The following is a 24,410-nucleotide window of genomic DNA, read 5'->3' as shown; positions in this document are numbered from 1 at the left end:
GCCTTGCACGCGCCCCGCCCCCCCCCCGGGTGATAGGGGACAGGAGGGTCCGCGGCTGCGAAATACCCCCTTGTCGTGGTGCAAAAAGGGGAAAAAAAAAACCCCAACCACCCCAAAAAACTAATTAAGACGAAAAATTCCGGCAGCTGCAGGTGGCTGGGGGGGGGGGGGGCGGCGCTGGGGATGCCTCCAGCTCCATTTTGGTGAATAATCGTGAATATGTCACGAGGAACGGGGACACAACCCGACACGGCCACCCCAGCGTGACATCGGAGGGACGCCTGGCCACCAGCTCGCCGCTGCGACCCTGGAAATGGAGGTATCCAGTGTAAAACCACTGCAAAACCAGTGTAAAACCAGGATAGCGGCATCCCCCAAATTCCACATCCCAGCCACAGCTGACTATGTTGGAGGAAAGGGAAGCCAGCCCTTAAAAAGAAAGAAAATAAACAATCGGGAGCGTTTCATGCCCAAGCAGCGGGCCACGGTGGGTGCGCTTTCCCCTTCATCTAAAGCAGAACAGGCAAAGCATTTTTCTTCAGAAATACCCTGTTCTGCAGATCCTGGGCTGGAGGTACTGGGATTACTCACAGTGCGCGGAATTAAGCACGTAGGAAAATCTTTGCGTGCCTGGGGAGGAAGCTCGGGCTGCCCAGCCAGGCTCGACGTGGGGTTTAGGGGGTGATTAAGTCACCAGATGAGTAAATCGTCACCTTGGTCTCCTTCCACCCCCAGCACTGCTACTAAATGCATCCTGGCATCTAAAACAGGCGGAACTCTGGGTGCTGGGGATTTCCTTGGTGGGGTGATGGGGCTCAGGCACTAGCGGGGACGTTGTGTCAGGCCAGGCTGGGTCCTCCCGACCATGACAGGCTGCAGGCCTGGCCTAAACAAACACCTGTGATTAAATTAAGCACAGATTAAGCCATTTGCAAGACCAGAACTTCCACTGTGACCTGGCAGTTGGGGTTCCTGGGCTGGGCTCTTTTCCTTCCATCCCCCATGTGGTTTCCTTGGCTTAATTTCTCCTAACGAGCTGCAAAGTAAGACAAATAAATAATCAGAGGGGTCACAGCTGAAAGCAGGACTCCTGCTGCCCAGGGGTGAGAGCCAGGCCCAGGAATCTCTAGCTTAAACAGAAAAGATGGACAAAGGGTGAGGGGAACAAAGATTTCTCCCTCCTTCTGTGCAGTGAGAGCAGGACCTTGTTTAAACTTGGTCCCTCCTCTCTCTGCTGGGGTTATTGTTGATTTTCCTCTGCAGAGGATGAGGACTGCCTTGCATCAAAGCTTTGGGGGGGTTTAACCTGCTCACTCAGTGCTTCTCAGGGACTCTCACTGATTTTCCTTTCCAACGGACCCAGACACTTAGGAAGGAGTGAAAAAAAACCCCAAATGCTGGGGAGATCCTGACACACCCCCAGGATTTCAGCCCAAGGGGTGCTTTGCTGGGGAAGTGATGGCACTGGGGGCCTGATTCCCTCAAAAATCCCAGTATTCATTGTACCGTGGCTGTTCTCTGTTTTGGTTTCCATTAGATTTGGAGAGTGGGTGGACAGAGCTGTAAAGGAAAGGGGCTTAAACACCTCCGTGACACCCTTTGGTGGTGGGGTTCAGGCCCCCTTGACAAGGGGTTCACTCTACAAGTCACTGCACATGTGTCACAGCCGAGACAATGCCTCGCCGTTTCTGGCAGACAGGGAAACATACAGTCCCAGGGAAAGGGGGTTTTCTGCACTGCCACAAAGAAAGGCTGATGCAGACAGGACCTTCTGTGAGCCAAACCAGCCCTGCAGCCACAGGAACATCCTCCTCCTCAGCATCCTTGTGCCGGCATCACTCAGCTTCGCTTTTACAGGTCTCGGCTGTGAAAAGAGTGGGGAAAAAATGTACCAGTGTCACAGCTACTGAAAACCACGTTCACCCTTCCCTCTGGCTCCCAGAGGCCTCAACACCTATTTTTAATACTCGATCAGTCCTTCAGAACAGGGTGGGAGGGGGTGGGACAAGGCACGTTAGTTGGGTTTCACACTGTTCAAAATGGTAAAGGGCTTGTATCACAGGACACGATTCTCACTGATCGTGATTTTGCTTTAATTACTTATGCTAGTACTTCGCTGCAGCTTGGCAAATTACTTCCTTGGGCTTTGTGTTAGGGACCCAAATTCAGAGCCCAGCTCTCTTATTAAGGCCAGAACAAACCAGAAGGAGGTCACTGGAGTCAAACCTAAAGTCAGTGAAGCGCTAAAGGAATAAACGGTCTGTGAGGGACCCGGGCCAGAGCCTCTGCTGCGACAAGAGAGAACTCCCATCTCCACCTCACTCCAGCAAAGCCTTCCATTGAGACTCACAGCACAGTCTAAGCACAGCTCCTGCCTTAAAATTAAACGGGCAAGGATGAATAGGCAGGGAGGGAACTAGCTAGCTGGCAAAAAGCTGCCCGCCCGTCCCCCTCCGCGTCGTCGCCCTGTCCCCCTGCAGTGACACAGCAGCCCGTCGCCGGGGGAGCCGCCGGCCCCTCCGGGCACGCCGGGAGCTGTAGTCCCCAGCTCCGCGGCTCGGTTTGGCGATTAACTAGGCGACCTGACGGGCAGGGCGGGGAAACGGCCCGGGGGAGGGGGGCGGGGAGCGCCGGGAGCTGTAGTCCCGGCGGGTGGCCTGGGGAGGGCAGCCGGGCCCATCACAGCCGGGCAGGGCGAGTAACCCCCAACCCCCCCCGCCCTGGGGACTCACTCTGAGCAGGCCGGACCGAGCCAGCCCTGCCTCGGCTCACGGCTCTGCCCGTCCCTTGGCCTCCTCAGAGGTTTTCGGGGGAGGCCTGGGCCCCTCACGGCCTCCAGCCGGGCTAAGCCGCACTTTACCTCGGGGCCTTGGCCAGGCCTGACTAGGCCTAGCCTGGCCGGGCTCGACTGGGCCAGGCCTGGCCTGGCCTTGTCCCTAGCGCCTCCCCACCCCCTCACCGGGGCCTTCCCCCCCCCCCTCCGGCTCCCCCGCCATGACACCTCCCGTCCCCTCGCCCCGCCCCGCGCTCCCCCGGCTCGTGGGGCACGCCGGGAGCCGTGGTCCCGCGGGGCGGCGGCGCAGACTACACTTCCCGTGATGCCGCGCGGCGCGGCGCCCTGGGAGGCGGGCGGGGAAGAGGCGCCCGGGGCACGCCGGGAGTTGTGGTCCGGCGGCGCTGAGGTGTGGGGAAGGTGGCGGGGGGGGGGGGGGGGGGGCGCTGCCGGCAGCCATTATCTGGGAGCACGGAGCGCCGGGCGTGGAGCTGGGTGTTGGGTCGCCTCACCACTTCTCCGAGCCCGTGGCCCCGCCGCTGCGCGGGGGTGGGGCCGCCATGGCGGCTTAGCCTCGCCCCCACCCTTCCCTTCCTCTCCGCTACGGTCGTTGAAGGCGCGGCGGCGGCGCGGCCTAGCCGGGAGGGCGGATCCTCGGCCTCACGTAGCGGCTCCTGCCCGCGGAGGGCCGCCCTCCTCGGAGGGCCATGTCCCTGGTGGCCTATGCCAGCAGCGAAGAGGAGAGCGATGCGGAGGAGGCCGCGGGCGAGGAGGAAGAAGCCGCCGCTCCGCCTCCTGCCGCAGCCCAGCAGCCCCCGGCCCGGGGGCTCTTCGCCACCTTGCCTCCCCCCAAAGCTTCCGTGATGCCCCCGCTGCCCCCGCCTCACCAGCCCCTGGGCAGCGGCTTCCCCTTGCCGCCGCCCCCCCCTTTCCTTATGGGTCCCCCGCCTGGTATGAGGGGTTTCAGCACCCCTCCGCCGGGCATGAGCCCGGCCCAGGCCTCGACCGTCAGCCTGCCCGAGCTGGCCGGCAGCGGGAACGGGAGCGGGGAGCAGCCCAGGCTGGGGGGGCTCCTCCTGCCTCCCCCGAGGAACGCTACCACCACGACCGCTGCCTCTACCCTCAACTTGCCCCCTCCTGTCTCGGCCTCTGGTGCTCTGCCCGGGGCTGGGGTGGATTTGAGCCTCCCCAAGCCAAAGAAGAGGACAGAGCCGGTGCGGATCGCAGTGCCCGAGTTGCACAAGGGAGATGTGAGTATGAAATAAACCACCAGCATTGCTGGGGGGGGGGGGGGGGAGCAGCTCAAGCCCTCCTGAGAAGGAGCACCTTAGTGCGTGAAATCCTCTCCCCAGAGCAATCCCGTGTGGATTTGTTTGCCCAGAAAGCACAGTGTCTCTTTCCTCACTCTCTCCCATCATAATATAGCAAGGTACCAAAACCAATTGTTGTGGCATCTACAGGGAGATTTGTCCCAGCTGCCAGCCCTAATCCTAAAGCGCTTTGCGGAATTAAACTGATATAGAAACCTTATTTATAATCGTAATACAGCAAAACCCTGATTATCTGCACCCTTATTTATTACTGAAGTTAACAAGTTGATGATGTGGAGCTGTATGGCCTTGCGTGGGGGTATCCCCAAAAAAGTCTCTTCTTTTGTCCACTGTGCAATTGATAGATTTTCCTGTCAATCTATTGTTTCTTTAGCTAAAGGCATCAGGCATCCTCTGGACCTTTAGGTAATCACTTCCTTCTTAGCTTATGCTTTTTCGTGTTTGTAGTGCCCTGTGCCTTACAGGGCTCCTGAGCACTGAATCCGGACAACCCCATGGTGAGAGCAGGGAAAGGCAGGTCCTTGTCCCCCTTTTTTTTTTCTGGGTGTCCCTATTGATCAGCTTTCGTTCTCTCCCTTCTGCTCATTTGCTCTGGGACGGCACTGTCATAGCTTGTGTGGCTGTGGCCGGTTCTGGCCTCAGTCGCTGGTTCTGGTGAGATGTGAGTGCCTCGGGCTGTAGGAAGAGCTGAACTGCGAAGCTTTAGGGTCATTTCCATGGGGACAGGTAGCTCAAGGAAGAGGTTTGACTGTATGGATTTATAAACAGCATCAATTAATAGTGGTCTGCCAGCATCTTGGGCCTGGGGGAGCTGAAGCAAAGTCAGTGCATCTCGCTTTGCTGGAAGAGCAGTCTGCGGGGGCATGGGGAGAGCGGATGAGAGGATGTGGGCTTCCTGGCCATCCCTGAACCACACTCTGCTGCTTGCCAATAACCAGCCCAGTTTGGCAAATGCCAGAGACTGAGCTCCTCATGCCGCGGCTCCCAAACACAGCAGAGGTGCACCAGGCAGTGGGACGCATGGGTTCCCCTTTTAGGCAAACGGATGAGGGATATCTCGTTCTCTCACACCTGCTTTTTGCTTACTCACTTTCTTGCAGTGCTTTGGAACGGGCGCTTTGTAATAAAGCAAGTGTTAGGGTTCTTCGCTTCCTCGCTGGTTGTACAGTTACTGAAATAAGCTCAGATGAAAGGAGATTTATTCCTCCCCTTTATCTCCCCCTCTGTGTTCCAGTGCATTGGCTTTGAACAGAAATGCTGCAGGTTGTCAGTGTCAGGCGAGTGAATGAATGCTGAAGGGAGAAAAAGTACCTTAAAACCAGAGCTGGTCCGAGCGGTTCCTGTTTCGGATTCCTGGAAGTCCCTTGGCCTGTGGCTGATGTCCTCGCTCGTCCCCTCTTTCTCCTTAAAACACCTCCTGTCCCTTTTGTTTGCACCTGTGGAGACACTCCTGAGCAGTCTGCTTTATCTCCTCTCTCCCAAATGCAACATGCGGGTTTTATGGCAACTCTTGACTTGGCTTTATTTATGCATGTTCTTTGTCTTTGTCCTGTTTTATAATTTAGATAGTAAACTGGCAGAAGACCTTGTTTCCTGTAATCTCTTTAAAGTGCTCTGCAAAGCTATAAAACGATAAAGATGTTAAGGGCCTTTTCTGATGCCAGAGATGACCAGACTTTCTACTCAAGTTTTAAATGGATATTTAGCAACTCCAGCATTACTGTGAATAATTCCCTGTTAATCCCCACAGTGAATTTTTACACCCTTGCTTTGTGTGATTTTATTAATGTAATGTTGTCTGTTACCTTGAAAGGGAGTGGTGACCTTATGCTGTGCAGCTTGTGTTCTTTGCCTTGCTTTAGGTTCATTTTCACGTGATTTATTAAAAAAAAAAAAAAAATGCTTGAGCTGTTGGCTCTCTAAATGCTAATTTCTGGCAGGAGCCAATTACATAGAAGCTGAGTTTCTCTGCCCATCCACTCTGCTTTAGAACAGCATTAAAAAGCTGCCTTGAAAATTTGGAATTTGGGGTTAGCAAATCCTTTTTTTTTTTTTTTTTTGTCTTTGTTTTTTTGTTCCATAAGTTGCATAAATTAGCTCAAGTGGGAGATTATTGTTTGGCTACGGATGGATTGCTCTTACGAGGTTTTTAAGAGGAGATGCCGACTTGTTTGCAAAGCTTCAGGTTTTACAGCAGAATGCAGCTTATTTTTCTGCCTCTGCCCAGCCTGTGGCAGACCCAGCTATCTCTAAATATAGCAGCAAGTACTGTGGTCCTGCTTTCACTGTGGATAGTTTATCTCTCATAGTAGTAACCAGGGCAGGCTTTTATCTCTCTTTGCCCTGACGCAGATGCATCAGCAAGACTGTGAAAAAGAGCTTGACCGCATCCCACTGTTGCTTTTTATCTCAGCTCTCGGCAAATCCGTGTTACCGTGATTCTTTAGCTGGTTCAAACTGAAAATTAATAAATTGCATAGTGGGTGGGCTTTTTTTCTTTTACTTTAATATCTCAAGTTGTGCTAAGCTCTGTTTTTCTTTCTCAGTCAGATTCAGAGGAAGATGAACCAACAAAGAAGAAAAATACTCTTCAGGTAAATACATAGGATATTAAATTAAACAAGTTTCAGAGGAAAGAAGCATTTGACTGTGACAGATCTTGGGCTTCCACTAGTGTAAATCAGCCACTCTGATTAGCGCATGGCTTGTAGCATAGAAAATTCCTGAAATCCCCTGGGGTGTCAAGTCCCTCTTTTTTTGGGCAGTTTTATAAATTTAAATCTCAGAAAAACAGGCATTAGTTTGGGTAGTTGGCAGATATTTGCAAGTACCACATTTCCCTTAGAAGTCCCACTGGCCTTTTGTACAAGAAAGCCCTGCAGCATGTTTGAAGTAGCAAACGATTGTGCTAAGCAATGGGAAACCCATTAATGTTGTTAGAATTGGAGGAGATAATTGACAGGGAGTCAGGAAAACTAAATAGTCTCACTCATTTCTCTTATTTCTGTGAACCATTTGCCCTGCATGAAACTCACCAGGGACGCGGCGAGGGCTCTGGCTTGTCCGCTTTGCTTCCTCAACCCAAAAATTTGACAGTGAAAGAGACCAATCGGTTACTTTTGCCCTACGCTTTCTCGAGGAAAGCGGGAGAAAATGCCTCCGACTCAAAGCCTGCTAAGGGCCCGACCTCTTCCTCCAAAGCAAAACCTCTGTCCAAGCCAGCAGTGCCCACTACTCCTTCTCCATCTGCCATCAAAGCTGCTGCGAAGAGCGCTGCCCTGCAGGTAACGAAGCAGATCACACAGGAAGAGGATGACAGTGATGAAGAGGTCGAGCCAGAGAACTACTTCTCCTTGTCTGACAGGAGCGAGCCCAGCGTTGTGGGTGCTGAGACATACATGTACTCTGGCACGGTGGTGTCGGAGGACCCGCCTCCTGGGACAGAGACAGAGCCCCAGTTCCAGGATGCTGCTGCTAATGCCCCGCTGGAATTCAAGACAGGTGCGGGCTCCAGTGGTGCTCAGCACAGCTGGGTGCCCAAACCCGGAGAAGACTACGGCAGCCAGCCGTACAGCCAGTTCCCTGCCTACGGCGAGGCCGGTGTGGCTGGTGCATATTATCAGGTGGGTTCACTGACTGGGAGGTGAAGCTCTGAAAAGGGGTCTGGGACGAGGGGCTCCAAATTAGTTACTGAAACAGGCTGCGTTTTGTGGGAATCTAACCCGTCTGAGCTATCTGGGACAAGGAGCAGAGATCCACAGCACTTAGCACAACAGGATTCCTCTGGCACGAGAGATGTAGATGCTCTTTGCTGGATAAATGTTTCATAGCTGCACTCAATTTAAAATGCCCCTGCGCAACTGTCCCTGTTGTTCTCAGGGTGCAGAATCAAGGCTCGCCAGAGCTGGTGTCTGAAGCCAGGTTGTTTCTAGTAATTCAGCAAAGTATTTGTTGTTGAGTACCTCTGAAAAAAATGCCCTGTACTCTTCAGTAGTGCTAGGGTAATGAGATGTGATTAACGACTACTTTGGTCAGCCCTGGGAGGAAGTACACGTGTAACATACTGTACTCCCTGGAGGCCGAGTGAAATCCCTCTAGGTGAAAAAGCAGCAGCTCACGAGGCGAGGTACACGATTCAGTGCTCTGCCTCGAGACCTCTGTGTGTGATAACTCCAGTATCGATCTTGCTTTGCTCTCGTGACAAACTGGTTTTCCTTTTGCTGACAGGATTACTACAGCAGCGGGTACTACCAGGAGATGGAACCAGCCCAGGCACCGCCGCAGGAGATGAGCACCGACTCCTCCTTCATAGATGACGAAGCGGTTGGCACTTTACTGTCTGTCCCACTGCGGAGTTTGCATTTAAGCTCTGCTAGAACACAGGACCCGCTTGGCAGCCACGGTCCTGTCTGACCAGCATGACCTGTGCTTCATGCTGAGTTGGACCGGGTTGTTGTTCCATAGGGTCTAGCGCTGTGTCGTGGACATGTGCGGTGTTCTTCCAGCAGTCTGTTGGGCTGTTGCTCCAGATGGGTTTGCTTATTTTATAAGTGGCTGATGTTTGTTATTTCCACTGAGCCCCAGCTCGTTCTCGTGAGGGGCATCTAGGGCAGACAAGGTGCGTAGAGCGAAGATGTTGCTTGCTGAGGTGCAGGTGAGCTACTGTTCAGATACCTTCACGGTACATTCTCTAGCATAGCAGTGAATTCCCCACTTATTTCAAATGCTCAAAACCGTGTTTTAAAAATCCTTTTCCCATTGTTGATCTAACCCAGAAACTGCCAGCCTTGTTATCTGAGCCAGCCAGTGCTGCAGAAGACAGTAGCCTGTCTGGTGCTCACTTCTTCGAGGGACCTCTTTACTTTACTTTAGAGGTGGATTTGTGTTAGGGGAGGTGAATGTGTTAGCAGCAAAACTTCAGGTGCCTTTCTAGCATGTAAAATGAGAGACTCGGGAGTCTGAGGGCCTTCGCCCCTGAGCAAGACTGAAAGCAAGAGTAAATGCTGTTTAAATGCACAGGAAGATGAGATTATAACCTTTATGTGAAGTAGTTTAAGACATTCTGATCTATAGCAAAGCAGAACTCTCCTAAAGGAAAAAAATCTTAGTTGGAAAAATGGTTGTTGATGTGGCCTGTCCCCTGCTGGGGAAGCTAAGGCTCAGACCCTATCTACCTTTACTTGTTTCAGGTTGTGTGCGTGTGTAACTCTGGTTGTTTCTGTTCTTCTTTCAGTTCAAGCGTCTGCAAGGCAAGCGGAATCGAGGGAGGGAAGAGATCAACTTTGTGGATATCAAAGGTGATGATCAGCTGAGTGGAGCCCAGCAGTGGCTGACCAAATCCTTAACAGAGGAGAAGACCATGAAATCGTTCAGCAAGGTACGGGCAGGAAGGGAGGAGTGCTGGCTGGGATTTTGGAGACCTCTGTTCAGTTCCTGTTTCAACCACAGCTGGAGCTGTATTAGATGCTATGCAGTCACCAGGGTGGGGAGACAGGGACCCTTGTGTTGTCTGTTGTATAAATAATTACACGTGAGAGACCAGTAGAGCTTGTCAAAACACAGTCCCAGCGTGCAGGTGGTAAAGACCAGCCAGGAACTGCTTCAGCCTAAGGAATCTGCCCAGAGCCATTTAATATGAAACAAATGCTTCTTCAAAGGGCTTTGTGCAAGCTCTTGTCTTGTTTCACTGTCTGGGTCAGTATCTTTCTAGACTTAACAGTTCACCTGGTTTTGCTTTCTAGAAAAAAGGAGATCAGCCCACGGGACAGCAAAGGAGAAAACACCAGATCACATACCTGATCCATCAGGTGAGTGGCCTCCCTCTAGCGCGGAAACGGATGCAGGCAGAATTACAAGGCTTGATGCTTGGCAGCACCAGGCAGGGCTGGTGGAGCTGCTCTTTCAGCAGCTGGGGAGCAGGGGTTGTCTCTGACTAATGAGCGCCCCGAGCCCCAGGCGAAACCTGCAGTAGTTCTGACGGGGGTGGAGGTGGCAGGAGTGTCCTGGCCACCAGTGGCCCAAATAGCCTTGTGACAGCAGTGCCTTGGCCCCGCGGGTGTCATGGCACTGAGCTTCTAGCTTGCTTTTTGCTTTGCTTTGCTCTTCCCCTCCTGCCCAGCTCCAGTGTGTGTGTGGTTGTATGTGTTACGAGACTCTCTGCTTCCTGTCTTAATTCCACACCGCTGCTGTGTGGTTAGTAAGCGGCTGCTGAGACTGTCCCACAAGAGAAGCTGTGTTTCAGCATGAATGAAATGCCTGTGCATCCCAATTAATTCAGGCTGCTGTCAAGATAATTGTGCTAACTCCTGTAATGAGGCATCTCGCTGAAGTGCTCTGTAATCCCCATCAGCAGGGGCAGAGGAGGGTGAAATACTGCTGAGTCAGTGAGCAGCAACATTGATGTTAATCCTCTCAATTTCTGCAGGCAAAGGAAAGAGAACTGGAACTGAAAAACACATGGTCTGAAAACAAGCTCAGCCGACGTCAGACTCAAGCCAAATACGGATTCTAACACCTCTGTCCCACGTTTTGGCTGTTGTCCCAGGTGACCTACGGTGTCAGACTTCTGGCCTTCTGGAGATCAACCAGGCCCCGTGCAGAACGCGGTCTGCTCGGCGGGTGGGAGGATACTGCACTCCCCTGCCTGCCAGGAGAAAGGTTTAATGCAAGCCGGTCCCGAAACTCCATCTGTAATTTTTCCCCTCCCTCCTTATAAACGATAACGTGGAAGGTTCAGACCAAACCTGTTTCATACGACTGATGACAGTCTGAGGCAGCTGCAGGGAATGTGCCTGGTGCAAGGCTTGGAGCTTTCGTCCTGTAGGTACAGGGGCTACTCCTCCTTCGACGTAGCCTCACCACTGGAACCTTAGGCAGAGTCTCAATAAACTTCCAAGTTCCACTTTGCTCCTTTCTTGGACTTGCTGTGCGTTGAGAGTGTAATTTTTCTTTCTAAAAGACAGTGAGTTTCAAGAGCAAGACTGGTTGCCTTTTTTTTTTTTTTTTTTTTGTCCTTTTATTTGAGATGTCCCAATGGCTGCTTACTCATGTCTGAGTAAATCCAGTGCTCCTCTCATGCAGATGATTTTGATTTTTTTTTTTTTTTTTTTTTTTTTTTTTAAGTGTGGCTGAGGTAGTGTTTTTGTTCTCAGCTCCACCGGCCTGTATGTCTTGAACCATGCTGAGGGGAAACTCCTTTACAGGTCAGAGCTTGCAATAGAGGTGGAAACGCCCCGAGCGTGGAACGCACAAAAAGCAGTGAGGATCTCTTGCCCAGTACAAGGCGCTGCTGAGGGCTTTTGGATAAACATGATCAATGTGTGTATGTACATTTTTCTTCCTTTTTTTCCCCTCTTTCCTCTTCCTCCTCCTCTTCCCCCTGACCCAAGGCCTACAGTGCTGTACCAGGCTGCTCCCCAGACTCCTTGAACTGAATATTGCCAGTGTCATGGTGCGGTGCAGCTGGCAGTGAGCTCGGCAAGTGAAGCAGCAGTATTTCCTCTGAGCAGACACAGATGAAGGCTGCCAACTGTACAATTTTATTTTTCCTCCAGCTTGTTTGTATCAGTTCTGTTCAATTAAGTGTTAACTTTACCCTCCTGGCTGGGAAGAAGAAACCATGTCCGGCCTTAACTTTTTAAAATGAAATCTTTCTTTTATTCTTCTCTTGAATGAAATGAAATCTCTTCTTTTATTTAAGGTATTAGATCTAGGCGATATGACTGCAAATCATGTGCAGCCTTGCTGGCCAGATCCACGTATCTTTAGCCAAATCTCTGTGGCCTCACTTAGTTTGTTGTTCACCAAAGCGCGTGATGCCGAAGGGAACAGAGAGCTGGTTATTTAACTTACATTCCCACCACTAAGGGTTATATTTGTTGTAACTGCAGCTAAAACAGCTAATATTTGTTATTCCATTTAGAAAAACTCCCAAGAGGTTGTTTTTCTCTCATGTTACCTGTTAAAAACAAGCAAACAAACCCCCATGAATGAAGTCTTTTCTTAGAATATTTTAAAATAATCTGATTTCTAGTTTAGTTCCCTGGATGTTTTAGTACTTTGCAGAGCCCATTTTGAGTATTTGAATGACCAGAATAAAGTTACTGTTGAGTAATTTATTCATATGTTATATGTACAGCAAAATCCTCTGAAAAGAGATTTGATAAAGGAATAAACTTTTAAATGAACCGAACCACACCTGTTTCCATCGTGAGGTGCTCAACTCCTTGCTCAAGGCATTGGTTTTCCTTCTCCCCTCCCTGGCAAGGCTGAAGCACCATCGTGGCAGCATGTGTTTTGGTGATGGCTGCCTTAGTTTATTCGCAGAGCGGATGCTGTTGCACAGCTGGTGACAAAACTCTTGTCCGAGGGGAGTTTGCTATGCACAGCCCATCTGGGGTGCAAATCCCAGCAGTGAGTTGTGCTCACTGCTGTGGGTCCATCAGTTTAAAACGCCAAGCCTTGCCCTCAGTGTTCCCAGCTCGGAGCTGGTGGCAATGCTGGAGGGCTTTGCTGCAGCATCGAAGGCAGAGCAGCTGCTGTGGGGCAAGGAAACTCCATCCTCTGGCAGACCCTCTGCTCCCAAACTCTTCTTCAGCGGCCTTGGTGGAGTCCTGGAGCAAGCCGAGAGGGAGGCTGAAGCTCACGGGTTTCCCTTTTCTGTTTCTATTTTGGTGTGTAATGGCTCATTTTTAGCACTAGAGGGGAGTTACGAGGGCGGGAATCGTGGCTGACTTGTGCTCTGCTTTTAGCCATTTAAGAGCAAGAAAAAGTAGGCTTGTGAAAAGCGAAAGTGAGTTTTTCTTCAGCGAGGTAAAAGAAAACAACTCCAACTCCGCAGCCCACCTTTTCCCTCCCTGTCTTGAAGCTCTTGAAGCTCTAACACATCCCAGCGTGGGGCTTTGTCTGTCCTCGTATGCTTTCTGCTCCGTTTAAGGCTGGGTGCACTTTGTCTGCCGTGAGAATGATGTCGCCTTGGTGTTGTTTCAGAAGAAATGACAAGGCCTGGAATTTGCACGCCGCTGGGCAGCACCAGGGTTGGTGTCGCCAACCTGCAGCTGAATTTGCTCCTCAGGGTTGGTGCTATCTTGTGTTTTGTGGCTGAGGCAATGTGCAGGGCTTGGAAGTGTCAGCGCTGGGCTCGTGAGGTTTGGTGTGGCCCTGCCTGCCAGGCTGTGGTGTCGCTCTGGCTTGTGGCCAGTTTAATAGCTGACTCTGGATGCACCAGCCATGCCTGAAACCCATCTCTAATTTTACTATAATGGCCTTTTCCACCCTTGTTCTATTAACAGAAATCGCTTTCTGAATGTGTTCAAAGACAAATTAAATCCGTTCCCCTCTTAACTGTCTCGCAGGGCTTGGGAAGCAGGCTGCTGCCTTGGGAAGGGCGTGGGAATCCCAGCGTGGAGTGAACTGGCATTGCTGATGCTGCCAGGGTGCTGGTTATCTGTGGAGGGGCCAACTGCAGCCTTGGACCTCTCCTTCCAGGTCCAAGGGCTTCCTTTAGCAGTGAAGGAGCCTGAGAGCTTCCTTCTGCCTGGGAGCCGGGAACTGGCCCTTGTCTTAGACCTACCTGTGTGGGCGGCTTAGAGACACTGTCCTGAAAGCTGTTCGTAAATGTTCTCGGGGCTCTCCTGCCCTGCTGCAGCCATGGCTTGCTTTGCAGCACTCGTCCTCCGGCTGTAAACGGGATCATCGAACTTGAGCGGAGGGTTCGTTGTGTCCTGGGGAATCTGTGGGGAGAGGTTGAAGGGAAACGGCTGTGAGATCATGCTTTATTGGGTGGAGGTTTGACTTGAGAGCTGGGACATGGTTAAAAGTTGGTCCTTCACCCTCCCAGCCTTCAACTTTGCTCCTGCTTTGGCTGTGAGTTGGAGACCATTGCTCCAGCGTGCAGCCGTGAGCAGGGAACCCCCTTCTCCCCCCGTGACCCTGATTTGGAGCAAACCCCTGCCCACCAGACTCTACAGGAGGTCTTGCTGAGTTGGGACTGAGCTCTAGAGCAACGAGCAGCTCTACAACGTGACCTGCTATGGGGAACGCACCTCCGCGGTTGGGCTGGAGGCTCCTCTCTCCTTCCTGTCTGCAGTGGGAACTGCAGGTAGCTGCCGCCTCTTGGACACCTGGCTGGATATGCTGCGGAAGAGCCGGCGGTGAGCACGGGATTTGGAGGGCAGTGTGGAGAAGGCACCTTGGGTCCCTTGGGAAAGCGGAGCGGGCAGATCCTGCCGGGCCAGCACCACCTCGGAGTAGATGTTCTCCTGGGGGCCAGTGCTGGGGCTCGAGCCCCGTCCCATGGCATAGAAGGGGATGAGCTCTTCTGGCTCGTAGTTGGTGGGGGGGCTGCGTGCGATGTCCTCATGGGGCTCGGCATAGGTGTGGAAGCACATGAGCTGCTGGTACTTGGCATCGGGCGGCTCGGACAGGACAGCTTCTTCATGCACCTGAGGATAGGGAGTTGCTCCACCACCGGCGGGGCTGTGCGGCCCCTGAGCTGTGGCCAAGGAGCTGGCCTTGGCTGGGAGTGGTGGGGGGACGCTGGGAGCCTGTGGAAGAGGTGGGACAGGTTGGAGGTGAGGGCTGAAATTGGAATCCCCCCACCCCGGCTGCATCCCTGGATCTCGCAACACCTGTGGCCAGGCTGTGGCTTCTGTCCTTGGGAAAGTGCCTCCATCCCCTCTGCCCTGCCTTTACCTCCCTGGATGAGCTTCCCTTGGCGCTGGGCTCTGCAGGCAGTGGGGAGGATGCTCCCGGGGACCCCTTCAAGACAGTGCTGTATACCAGCAGGTTTGGTGGTGCTTCACTCGATTGGGAACGCACAGCATCGCTGCTGGCTGGGCTCTGCGTCTGTCCTTGGGGCTCATCTTCCTGCAACAAGAGGAAAGAGGTGCAGGGCCTGGGGCAGACCCAGCCAGGCACTGGTGCCCCCTCGGGTGTGCTGCCCACGGTTCGGCTCCTCGCTCCCAGCTGGGATGCTGCACGTTGGCTGGGGTGGTTCTGGTTCCAGCCCCGGCTTTCGTGATGCTTGGACTTCCCTTGCCTTTGATTTTCCCAGCTTGGGAAAATCCCACCCCCATCCGTATAGCAGGAATGACTCCATTTTTTTGGCTGCAGGGACTAACGAGGGGCCAGGTCCTCACCCGTCTGCATGGCACCGTCAGGAACTCATGGTACGGCGTGACTGGGGCGGCAGCATAGTGCTGCAGCAGGTCGGCCAGCTCGGCGTGGGCGCTCTGCTCCCCCAGGATCACATACCGCCCATCCGGCAGCTGGTCCAGGACAAAGTGCCGACAGCGATCCCTGCCCCTGGGGGAGAGGGGATGGGGTAAGCACAGCGGGCACGTCGGTCCCTTGGACAGGGCCGGGGGTCCCTCACCTGTAGGACAGGACGAAGGCAATGGTGCTCTCGCTGAAGCGGACCAGGAAGCAGCCCAGGGGCTGATCCTGCAGCAGCTGCTCCGTATCCCTGCAGGAAGGGGCCCGGAGCCACTCGCTATCACCCCTTTCAGGGGAGCCAGGTGTCCAGCTCCCTATTTCAGAGCCCAGGGCTGGGGATGCTGAAGGGGCCACCCTGTCCCCCACCTTGGCTTCCCCATCCCACTCACCTCCGGCTGATGAAGCCGTGGAACCAGGCTGGGAGCTCACCCTCAGCCCCCAGCCTCCTGGCTTGCGTCTGCTCGAACCACAGCCTTGTCCGGGCACGCAGGCCCACCAGCTCCGGCCGCGGGTCCCCTGCCTGTGGGGACCAGCCTGGTGGGGACGGCCAGGAGCTTGCTGGGACCTGGAGAGAAGGGGAGAGCAGCCGGGGGCTCAGGTGAGGACGTGCCCTAAGGATGCTCTGCTCCCCGCATGGGGCTCCTGATGTAGCCCAAGAGGACACGGTCCCTGCAGGTGTGTGAGTTGAGGGGGACGGACCCATCGCAGCCCCACATCCTACCCTACTGTGTGTGTCCTGGTGTCCCAGGGACTGCTCTTCTCCCCGGGGCTGGACCAGGGTCATGTCGGGTCCCGGCTTGGCACTGGCCATGTTGTCCTCGCTGATGGGTTTGAAGGTGCTGAAGAGGGGATGGTGGACATCCATGGGGTCCCCTGTACCAGGGAGCAAGGAGAAATAGGCTCAGGGCAGCGAAGCCTCCCTCGGGGCCCCGAGCTGGCCCTGTGCCCCATTGCTGCCCATGGGGCACCGGCACGTGGGGGGGTTCCATGACCTCCCCCCAAAAGCACTGCTTTTGCCCACAGCCTGGGTGAGGGGCACCTTCACCTGTGCCCCCCATCCTGGGGCTCATCACTCTGCTTCTCCCAAGGGAGACCACCCTGGACCTACGTAGTGAGAAGGGACAACGACCCTTGGACCCTGGAGGAGAAAAGCCCTGCACACTGGTGAGCTGGGTGGGGTGGAAGAGAGGGGAAAGCGTGTGAATCCCCCAGCCCCCCCAAAAGTCCCCAGGGTGACAGATCAGCCCTGGGAAGGGGAGTGAGGCAGCGGGCACGAAGCTCTGCGTGCGGCCGCCGAGGGACCCCGAGCTCGGCCCCGAGCCACCAACGCTTGGCAAAACAACGTTAATCCCTAGCAGATGCTTGAGGGGGTGGAAGAGGCCGGGGCTGGTTCGATCCGGGAGGCAAAGCTGAGTCAGAGGAGCTGGCTGAGGCTCATCCGAGAGTGGGGGGATCCAGCTGGGCAGATGGGGAGAACCGGGGGCGGATGGCACCTCATCTCCACCTTTCACCGGCTGCAGCACCCAGCCTGTCCCTGCACAGCAACAGGCAGGGATGGGCCGGGGAAAGCAGGGGAGGGCAGGGAGCTTGTTGACAAAGTGAAACAAAACAACCCAAACCGCAGCAAACCAACATGGGGAGCGCCAGGAAGGCGAATTTGGGTCAGGTCCTGCCTGGGCACGGCCAGGCAGCTGGGGACAACGTCATTGTCCCCAGCTTGTGGTGCATCCCTCAGTCGGGTAGGGGTCCTCAGTGGAGGTGGGCAGCTCGTCCCTGCTTCCCCACCCCAGCAACTTGGCCTGGGAGAGGCAGCTCGGGTGGCTTTGCTCCCCAGGGCAGGATGTGCTGCTTAAACCCCCCGGTCCTGGGGTGTCAATGTGTGCAGTCGGACTTGAAATGGGTCAAAGCCCGGCTTTGTTCCGTGAGACCTTTCTGGCCTGGATTTTCCCCTTTGAAGGGGGTAAGACCTGGCTGGAAGGGCTGAGATAAGCAGGGGATGCTGCTCCCTCTCTCCACACCCCCTTGTCCTCTGCCCCTTCTCTGTCATGCATTTGGATGGGGGGAGCACCCCGAGCATCCCCACATCGCTTGGTGCTTGCCCGTCCTGAGTCCCCCTGCTCGGGGTTTGCTTCTCAGTCTTTTTCCTCCCATCCTGGTACAAATACAACCCCGGACAGACCCCAGCCCTGATCCTCCAGCCCAGGCACCTACCTCTGTCCGGCCACGCAGTGACCCAAGAGTCCATAGCCAGTGCTGACGGGACGGGGCAGGCTGGCAGGGCGGGCAGCGCTGCTGCCTTGCCTGCACTCGCACCTCTGCTGCCTGTGAAGGGCAGGAAGCAGCGACTGATGCCGCAAGAGCCTTCGCGTGATGGGGAGACGTCACAGGAAGGCGGCATGGGGCAATGGGGTGGCACTGGGGTCACACCCATGTGACACTGGGACCCTCGGCACGGGCTGGGCTGTGGCGAGGAGGGGGCTGCGGCCACCCGCCCCGCTGGCATGTCTGCACCTGCAAAAGGCTCTTTGTTCTTCCCATCCACATCCCAAGATCTCATGCAGCCAGGTGCAAGGGCAGGGGGGCTCAGCTGGCCGAGGCTTATGCCACGAGCCGGGATTCGGTTCCTGGCACGGTGAGATCTGGCACCACTTCCCTTTCTCATGCTCTGTCTGCAGTGTCTTTCTCCCCACTGGCTGCTGGAGCCGGGCACATCCCGGGACGTGCTGGGGGCATGGCAAAAGGGGGAGGTGAGCCCAGCTGGGAAATGCAGCAGCCTAGCTGCCAGCACCGCTGGCTCCGCTGCACGCCAGCCGCAACTCTCCCTCTCAGCGGTGCCAGGCTCCGGGTGGCCCCGTGGCGACAGCGGTGCCAACCAGCTGCACGCCAGAGGTTGCAGAGATTAGGGATTAGGGCAGGAATTATGGCTGGGGCCAGCTCATCCATGGCACCAGGACAGGGACAAGGTGCACCAGGCAGTGACTTTGCAAGCCCCAGGTTGGGGATGGTGCCCGGTGCCCCCCCAGCACCCTTTCGGCACATGGTGCAGTGCCAGCCCCAGCTCTCTCCACCTTAAGAAACCTGTCCCTCCCTGCTACCTTCACACCCTCCGCTCTGCTTCCCCTCCGGCAGCAGCTGTACAATATATTTATCTCTCAGCAAGGTTTCCTGTTTGCAATCCTCACGCTTACGGGTGCCAAGCGGCTGGGGGACGTCGGCCAGGGGGACATGGGCCGCCAGCGGCTCGTCCCACCAGGTCCTGGCTGCTCCTCGAGGAGCCGAGGCACTGGAAACGCCGGGACTTGCCCCTAAAAGGCCTTTTCCAGCTCCTCTCTGCAGCTGGCCACGCGGACAGCGTGGGGGGATTTCTCAAGAGACCTTGGGAGGAGGAACGCAAAGAGCTTTTCTTCTGAGACAGTCGGCCAGCGGCCAGATCCTGCCCCGGCTCCCTGGGAAACGCCGAGACTTCGAGGAAAAGCCTGCCACTGCTGGGGTTTGCTGGAGGAAGGCTGGAGCTGTGCGCAGTGGTGCAGGGGGCCCGGACCCTCGCCTGGAGGTAAGGGGTGCTGGCTCACCCTGGCATGCCAGGGTTGAGGTCTGTCCCGGTGCAGGGTGGGGGGATCAGGGAGTTTTGGGGTCCTGCAGCGCTTTTTGGTAGTTGCATGCTGGGCAGCAGCTGCTGCCACCTGCGAGGTCATTTTGCCTGGAGTCCATTTTCCGGCTGACCGATGCTGGGGCGTTTGCTTGGCACGGCTGCCCAGCCCAGCCCAGCCCAGTCCCGGCACACAGCTGAGTCTGGGCCGGTTTTCCTGGCGGAGGGCTGACCGGCAGCAGGACGTGGTGGGACAGCATGCAGCCCCCCACAGCTCCAGCCACCCTGCAGCCGTGAGCTCAGCTGTGGCCGCAGTGACGTGGGGCCACCCGTACCTCAGTTTCCCTCCTTGCAAAAGCAGCTCGGCAGCACGGTGCGAGGGGGTTGTCCGGTGAGGGATGGCAGGGATCGGCTGCTTGTGTCCATCCCCAGGGGACAAATGGACATGCTGTGACCCCGGGGCGGTGTGTTGGACCCTGCGGATGTGTCACATGCCGGGAACGGTGGCCCAGCTTCAGCTGCAGCCGCCCCCACGCACGTACCAGCCTGCAGACCAGCTGGCTCCATGTGGTGCCGGGGGCGAGCGGTGCCTGGCTGGGTGCCCCCCACTGAGCCTGGGGGTGCCACAGGACTGTCACCGTGGGCAGGAGCCGTCCCCTGTCCTGGCTGGCTGGGGAATGAGGGAGAGCTCGGCTGGGCACAGAGGAAGGCTCAGGAGGGTAAGGGGGCACAGCTGGACTGGGAGCAGGGGTAAGCAAGGGGGGACTGGGCTTGGGGACCACTCACTGTCCCTCAGGGCCATCGTGGGGGGACAGGAGGGGTCCTGGCCACTGGTTGGTGCAAGCACCGGGGCAGCACAACCCCATGTGGATGGGGACATGCTGGCAGGGCTGCGTGCAACCAGCGTGATGTGGGTCCGACCCCGGGGACAGTCCCCTGGGGGGCTCCTGGGTCCTGGGGTGCCCCATGGGGAGGGGGCAATGCCCAAATCCTCCCAGGAGCAGGAGGAGCGAACCCCTTGCAGTGGGTGCACCCTGGCTTTGGGAGGGATAAACCCTGACGTGCCGAGCACAGGCTGGAGAGCAGTGTCTGGCTGCTGGGGCACCTGTGCAGGATCAGGCCCCATCATCCTTTTTGCTGAGATAAAGCTGAGCCAGGCGTCTGGGAGGGCATTGACATCTTGGGGTCTCGTGCTCCCTTATCGAGCTGGTTTTTTCCTGCAGGAAGGACCCACCTCTGGCTGGTATCACCTTCCTTATCCCTTTCCCGGTGGTCTTAAACCCCATAGCCAGGACCCCCTGCCTGCACCAGTCCAGGAAACCTCTCGCTGCCAGCAACACAGCCCTGGGGACATCGAGGTGGCCCCAAGACGGGGCTTGGAGCCCACGTCCCCCCTTCTCTGCATCCCTGCAAAGCCACTGGTCCTGGCTCTCCTGACCACTGGAGCATCACTAGCCCCATCTTACAGCTGGGGAAACTGAGGCATAGGGGTTCAGACCCTGGTGTTTGCCTGCTGCCGCATGAGCCGGCAGCCAAAAGAGGCTGGTTTGTGGCTTGGAGCTGCCGAGGACAAGAGCTGCCCCCCCACTTAGTATGCCCTGCCCATCAGTGTAATGAGCTGAGGGGGACTCTGCCAGGACCACAGGGTGCAGGCAGGGCACTGGCCCAGCAGAGCCCTCTGTGGGGCTGCGCTGTCCCCCCAAAGCCCCTCTCCCCCTCACCTGGTGCCTTCTTGTCTTTGCAGTGATGGCCGAGGGCAGCCAGGATGGGGTCCTGGCTGAGGGGGAGCCAGGGGACACCCCTGACAGTACCCAGGTGAGCTGCGGCCAAGGGGCTGAGATCTGGGGCTACATATGCTGGGTCCCTTGCCCGGGAGCTGCAGGGGATGACCAGGTGGGATCCTCACAGATAAGTTCACGGTGGTGGTTTTATCTACTATTAATGCCCTTTTTTTAAAAAGAAACCACCAGCAATGTTAGTTTTTCCCCTGCATTTTGCACTCCTGATCCTCCCCAGCACAGTGGGGGCCACAGGGGCTGGTGTGACCCCCCCTCCCTGCCTGATTTCCGAGCCTCATGAGCAGCTCCTGCCTGCCCTGATCAAGGGGTGAAGGTCTCCAAGTTTGACGTGCCGGAGAGTTTAGTGTGAACCGGGAGAGTTGGCCAGGGCCCGAGCTCAGCCACAGTATTAGACACCAGAGAATCCCCTCTAGTGAGTGCAGGAGGTGGGTTGTGGTGCTCTCCATGGGATGGGGGTCCCTGCACAGGGCAGATCTGGCACGTCACTGCACCCCGGACAGGCAGGCAGCTGAGCGGGTCCCGGTGCATCCCCTCAGGATACGGCCAGTCCTGCAGGGATTGCGGGGAGTGAGGGGCTGGCAGCCGCCCTCAGCCCAGGCAATGTGGAGGACCTGTACGAGCTGCTGGAGAAGCTGGGCAGGTGAGTGGGGGTGCAGGCAGGGGTGCGGGCAGGGATCCTGCCTGCATGGGGTCGTTGGAGGCAGCCGGATGCCTGGGTTCTCCCTCGCCTTGGTGTGGGGGGCAACCTGGCCATGTCCCAGCCTGGCTTCTCACCACAGCGGGCACTTTGGCGTGGTGAAGCGATGCCGGGAGCGCAGCACCGGCACCTTCTACGCCGCGAAATTTGTGAAGACACGGCGATGCCGGGGCAGTCGGCTGGGGCTGGAGCGGGCACAGGTGGAGCGGGAGGTCGCCATTCTCCGTCAGCTCGACCACCCCAACATCATGCGGCTCCACGACCTCTTCGTCAGCAAAGCCGAGATGGTGCTTGTCCTGGAGCTGTAAGTGGGGGTCCTGGAGTGGGAGGACCCCCTTTTGGACCGTGTGTTGGAGGTGGCTAAGCTCACCCCATCCTTGCCCTGTGCAGGATCGGCGGCGGGGAGCTCTTTGACTTCATTGCGGAGAAGGAGATGCTGTCAGAGGAGGAGGCCATCGAGTTCCTGGGACAGATCCTGCGTGGGGTGGAGTACCTGCACGCCCACCACATCGCCCACTTTGACCTCAAGGTGCCCACGGGGACCCCCCCATCCTCACCCCTTGGGGGATCCAGGGGCTGCATCCCCCCTGCCGGGCATTTTCAGAGCCCTGGCTGCATCCTGCCCGCCTTCCCGGGATGCTGCTGCCCTTGTCGGGGCAGTGCCCACCGGCAGAGCCCGGCACCACCCCCGTCAGCCCACCATGCCTGACCTCGTCCCTGCAGCCCGAGAACATCATGCTGCAGGAGAAGCATGTCCCCAAGCCCTGGGTCAAGATCATTGATTTTGGGCTGGCCCAGCACCTGGAGGACGGTGTCACCTTCAAGAGCCTCTGCGGGACCCCACAGTACATCGGTATGGGGCTGGCCGGTCCCCAGGGGGTCCCCAAGCAGCCCTGCTCTGTGGGGTGCAGCTGGGATGCTCTGTGGGGATGCGGCGAAGGGACCCCCATGGTGGGGAAGGGACCCCCCCAGGTGTGCAGGGAGGGAGGTGGCCGGGATGGTGCTATCCCCTCTAATGTTGTCCCCTCTCCGGCTTTGTGTTCACCCCCAGCTCCCGAAGTGATCAACTATGAGCCGCTGAGCTCTGCAACCGACATGTGGTGAGGAGCAGGGACCTGGGGGTGATGGGCTGAGCCGGGGGGGGTGGGTAGGGACCCCCCTGGGTGGCACAGGGCACAGGGGGGACCCTGGGGAGGGCAGCGCCTGACCCCTACCTCTGCCTTTCAGGAGCATCGGGGTCATCACCTACATCCTGTGAGTATGGGCTAATGCTCCCTGTGGCCAGGGGAAACTGAGGCATGGGGACACCATGACATGGCCAAGCCCGGGCACTGGGGTGGCCGAGCCGGTGCTGTCCTGGCACTCAGTGGCTCTGTCGTGTCCCCGCAGGCTCAGCGGCTTGTCCCCCTTCCAGGGTGAGACGGACGCCGAGACCCTCTCCAATGTTGTAGCTGGCACCTATGAGTTCGAGGAGCGCTGCTTCAGCCAGACCTCCGAGATGGCCAAGGACTTCATCCAGCAGCTGCTGGTGAAGGAGCCAGGGTGAGTCTCCATCCCAATCCCCATCCCCATCTTCATCCCAATCCCCATTCCATCTCCATCCCCTCCCATCCTATTGCCATCCCATCCCATCCCCATCCCCATCCCTGTCATGGATATATGGCGCCGGGACCCCCACTGCCCCCTGCCGCCGCATCCCTCTGTGCTGCAGGCACCGCATGACGGCGGCCGAGTGCCTGGTCCATCCCTGGATCAAGGTGAGAGGGACGGGCAGGGGGGGTGGGTGCCGGACCCCTGGGAGTGGGATGGGGGCACGGTGACGATGCCGTGTCCTCGCCCCTGGCAGCCTCTGAGCCGGAAGCAGGTGGCAAACCGGAGCCGTTCTTCCATCAACATGAAAAACTTCCGCAAGTTCAATGCTCGGAGGAAGTGGAAGGTGAAGGGGGTCCTGGTCCCGGGGTGGGGGGGGGACACTCAGCAGTGGGGTCCCGAGGGAGCCCAGGCTGTGCTCCATCCCCGGGGCTGCCTGTGTCTCAGGGGTTTACGTGGAGGGGACATAGTGCTGCAGTGCGGGGGGGGGAACAGAGAAGGGAGCGACCCCCCCTCAGACCCCTGCCCTCCCGCCCCCCCCAGCTCTCCTACAACATGGTGTCCGCCTGCAACCGGCTCTGCCGCACGCGGCTGCTCTGCGGCCTGAGGAAGGAGGACGAGGAGCTGGTGAGTGGCCAGGACCCCCCCAGATCCCCTGCCTCAGCATGGGCTGGGGCAGAAGACATTTGGGGGGGCCTGGCCCCCCAAATGGAGGTGGGGGGGGGCCGTGCAATGTGGTGTGTCCCCACCTGGGGTGCCCTCTCCCCTGGGGGGGGTGGGTGTACTCTTCCCTGGGGGCATCCTCTCTCCTAGGGGGGTTTCTGTCCCCTGGGGGGGTTCCTCTCCCCCGGGGGGGTGCTGTCCCTGCCCTCCAGCCCACCTGTGCCCCCAGCGCCGCTGCGAGAGTGACCAGGAGGAGGAGGGCAGCCACCCTGTCACGCTGCTGCGCCAGCGGAGAAGCAGCTGCTCCTGAGCCCCCCCCCCGAAAGGAGATGGGGACCCCCCCCAAGAGGGGGCATCCCATGAGAGGAACCCTTGGGGTCCCCCCATCTCCCCATCCCAGGGAGCAGGAGCACTGTCCGGCCCCAGTGCTCCCAGTTCCGTGCTGCTTGGGGGTCACTGGGGCAGCAGCCCCCCCACCTCCTGCCCCCCCAGGTCTCTGCTGCAGCAGGGCTGGGGCTGCCCCACAGCTGGGACCCTCGCCTGTGCTCGGCCCTAGTGCAAGAAATAAATGTCTACCCCCTCATCCATCCTCCTCTCCTGTGTCTGCACCGGCTGGTGCTGAGAACCTGCAGCTTCCTCCAGCTTCTCCTCCTCGCTGCAGGGCTGTTGGGGTGTGTGGACCCCAGGGGACATGGGGTCCTGGCACTCCGGATCCACCCTGCGATGGAGGGTGACCCTTGAGTGGTCCCTTCTG

General features: G+C 57.1%; 2 protein-coding genes across 6 annotated transcripts; both read left to right on the top strand.

Annotated features, from left to right (window-relative positions):
• Positions 1–3,354: 3,354 nt before the first annotated feature.
• On the top strand, positions 3,355–16,901 carry PRCC (proline rich mitotic checkpoint control factor). Of its 3 annotated transcripts, none has more exons than XM_041125707.1 (8): positions 3,355–4,023; positions 6,651–6,698; positions 7,143–7,727; positions 8,332–8,427; positions 9,338–9,481; positions 9,846–9,911; positions 10,529–10,648; positions 16,891–16,901. In XM_041125707.1, exons 1-7 carry the CDS (start codon positions 3,481–3,483, stop codon positions 10,613–10,615), a joined length of 1,569 nt encoding a protein of 522 aa, XP_040981641.1. In that variant the 5' UTR covers positions 3,355–3,480; the 3' UTR covers positions 10,616–10,648; positions 16,891–16,901. The 3 variants fall into 3 exon arrangements, with proteins under 3 accessions (XP_040981641.1, XP_040981640.1, XP_029879939.1); XM_041125706.1 differs by lacking the exon at positions 16,891–16,901 and adding an exon at positions 11,307–12,295; XM_030024079.2 differs by lacking the exon at positions 16,891–16,901 and having other exon boundaries at positions 10,529–12,295.
• LOC115346604 (death-associated protein kinase 2-like) lies at positions 14,154–24,239 on the top strand. Of its 3 annotated transcripts, none has more exons than XM_041125704.1 (17): positions 14,154–14,255; positions 14,890–15,035; positions 15,217–15,427; positions 18,734–18,871; positions 20,131–20,150; positions 20,652–20,722; positions 21,243–21,346; positions 21,486–21,707; positions 21,794–21,932; positions 22,127–22,256; positions 22,455–22,503; positions 22,631–22,657; positions 22,793–22,945; positions 23,115–23,160; positions 23,250–23,339; positions 23,537–23,620; positions 23,886–24,239. In XM_041125704.1, the coding sequence occupies exons 1-17, from the start codon at positions 14,236–14,238 to the stop codon at positions 23,964–23,966; spliced, it is 1,731 nt and encodes a 576-aa protein (XP_040981638.1). In that variant the 5' UTR covers positions 14,154–14,235; the 3' UTR covers positions 23,967–24,239. The 3 variants fall into 3 exon arrangements, 2 of the variants coding, with proteins under 2 accessions (XP_040981638.1, XP_040981637.1); XM_041125703.1 differs by having other exon boundaries at positions 20,652–20,800; XR_005933122.1 differs by lacking the exons at positions 23,250–23,339; positions 23,537–23,620; positions 23,886–24,239 and having other exon boundaries at positions 20,652–20,800; positions 22,818–22,945.
• The last annotated feature ends 171 nt before the right edge of the window (positions 24,240–24,410 follow it).

This window comes from Aquila chrysaetos, chromosome 9 (genome assembly GCF_900496995.4).
Source record: "Aquila chrysaetos chrysaetos chromosome 9, bAquChr1.4, whole genome shotgun sequence".
Classification (NCBI taxonomy): domain Eukaryota; kingdom Metazoa; phylum Chordata; class Aves; order Accipitriformes; family Accipitridae; genus Aquila; species Aquila chrysaetos.
This window is presented reverse-complemented; position numbering and strand designations above follow the sequence as displayed.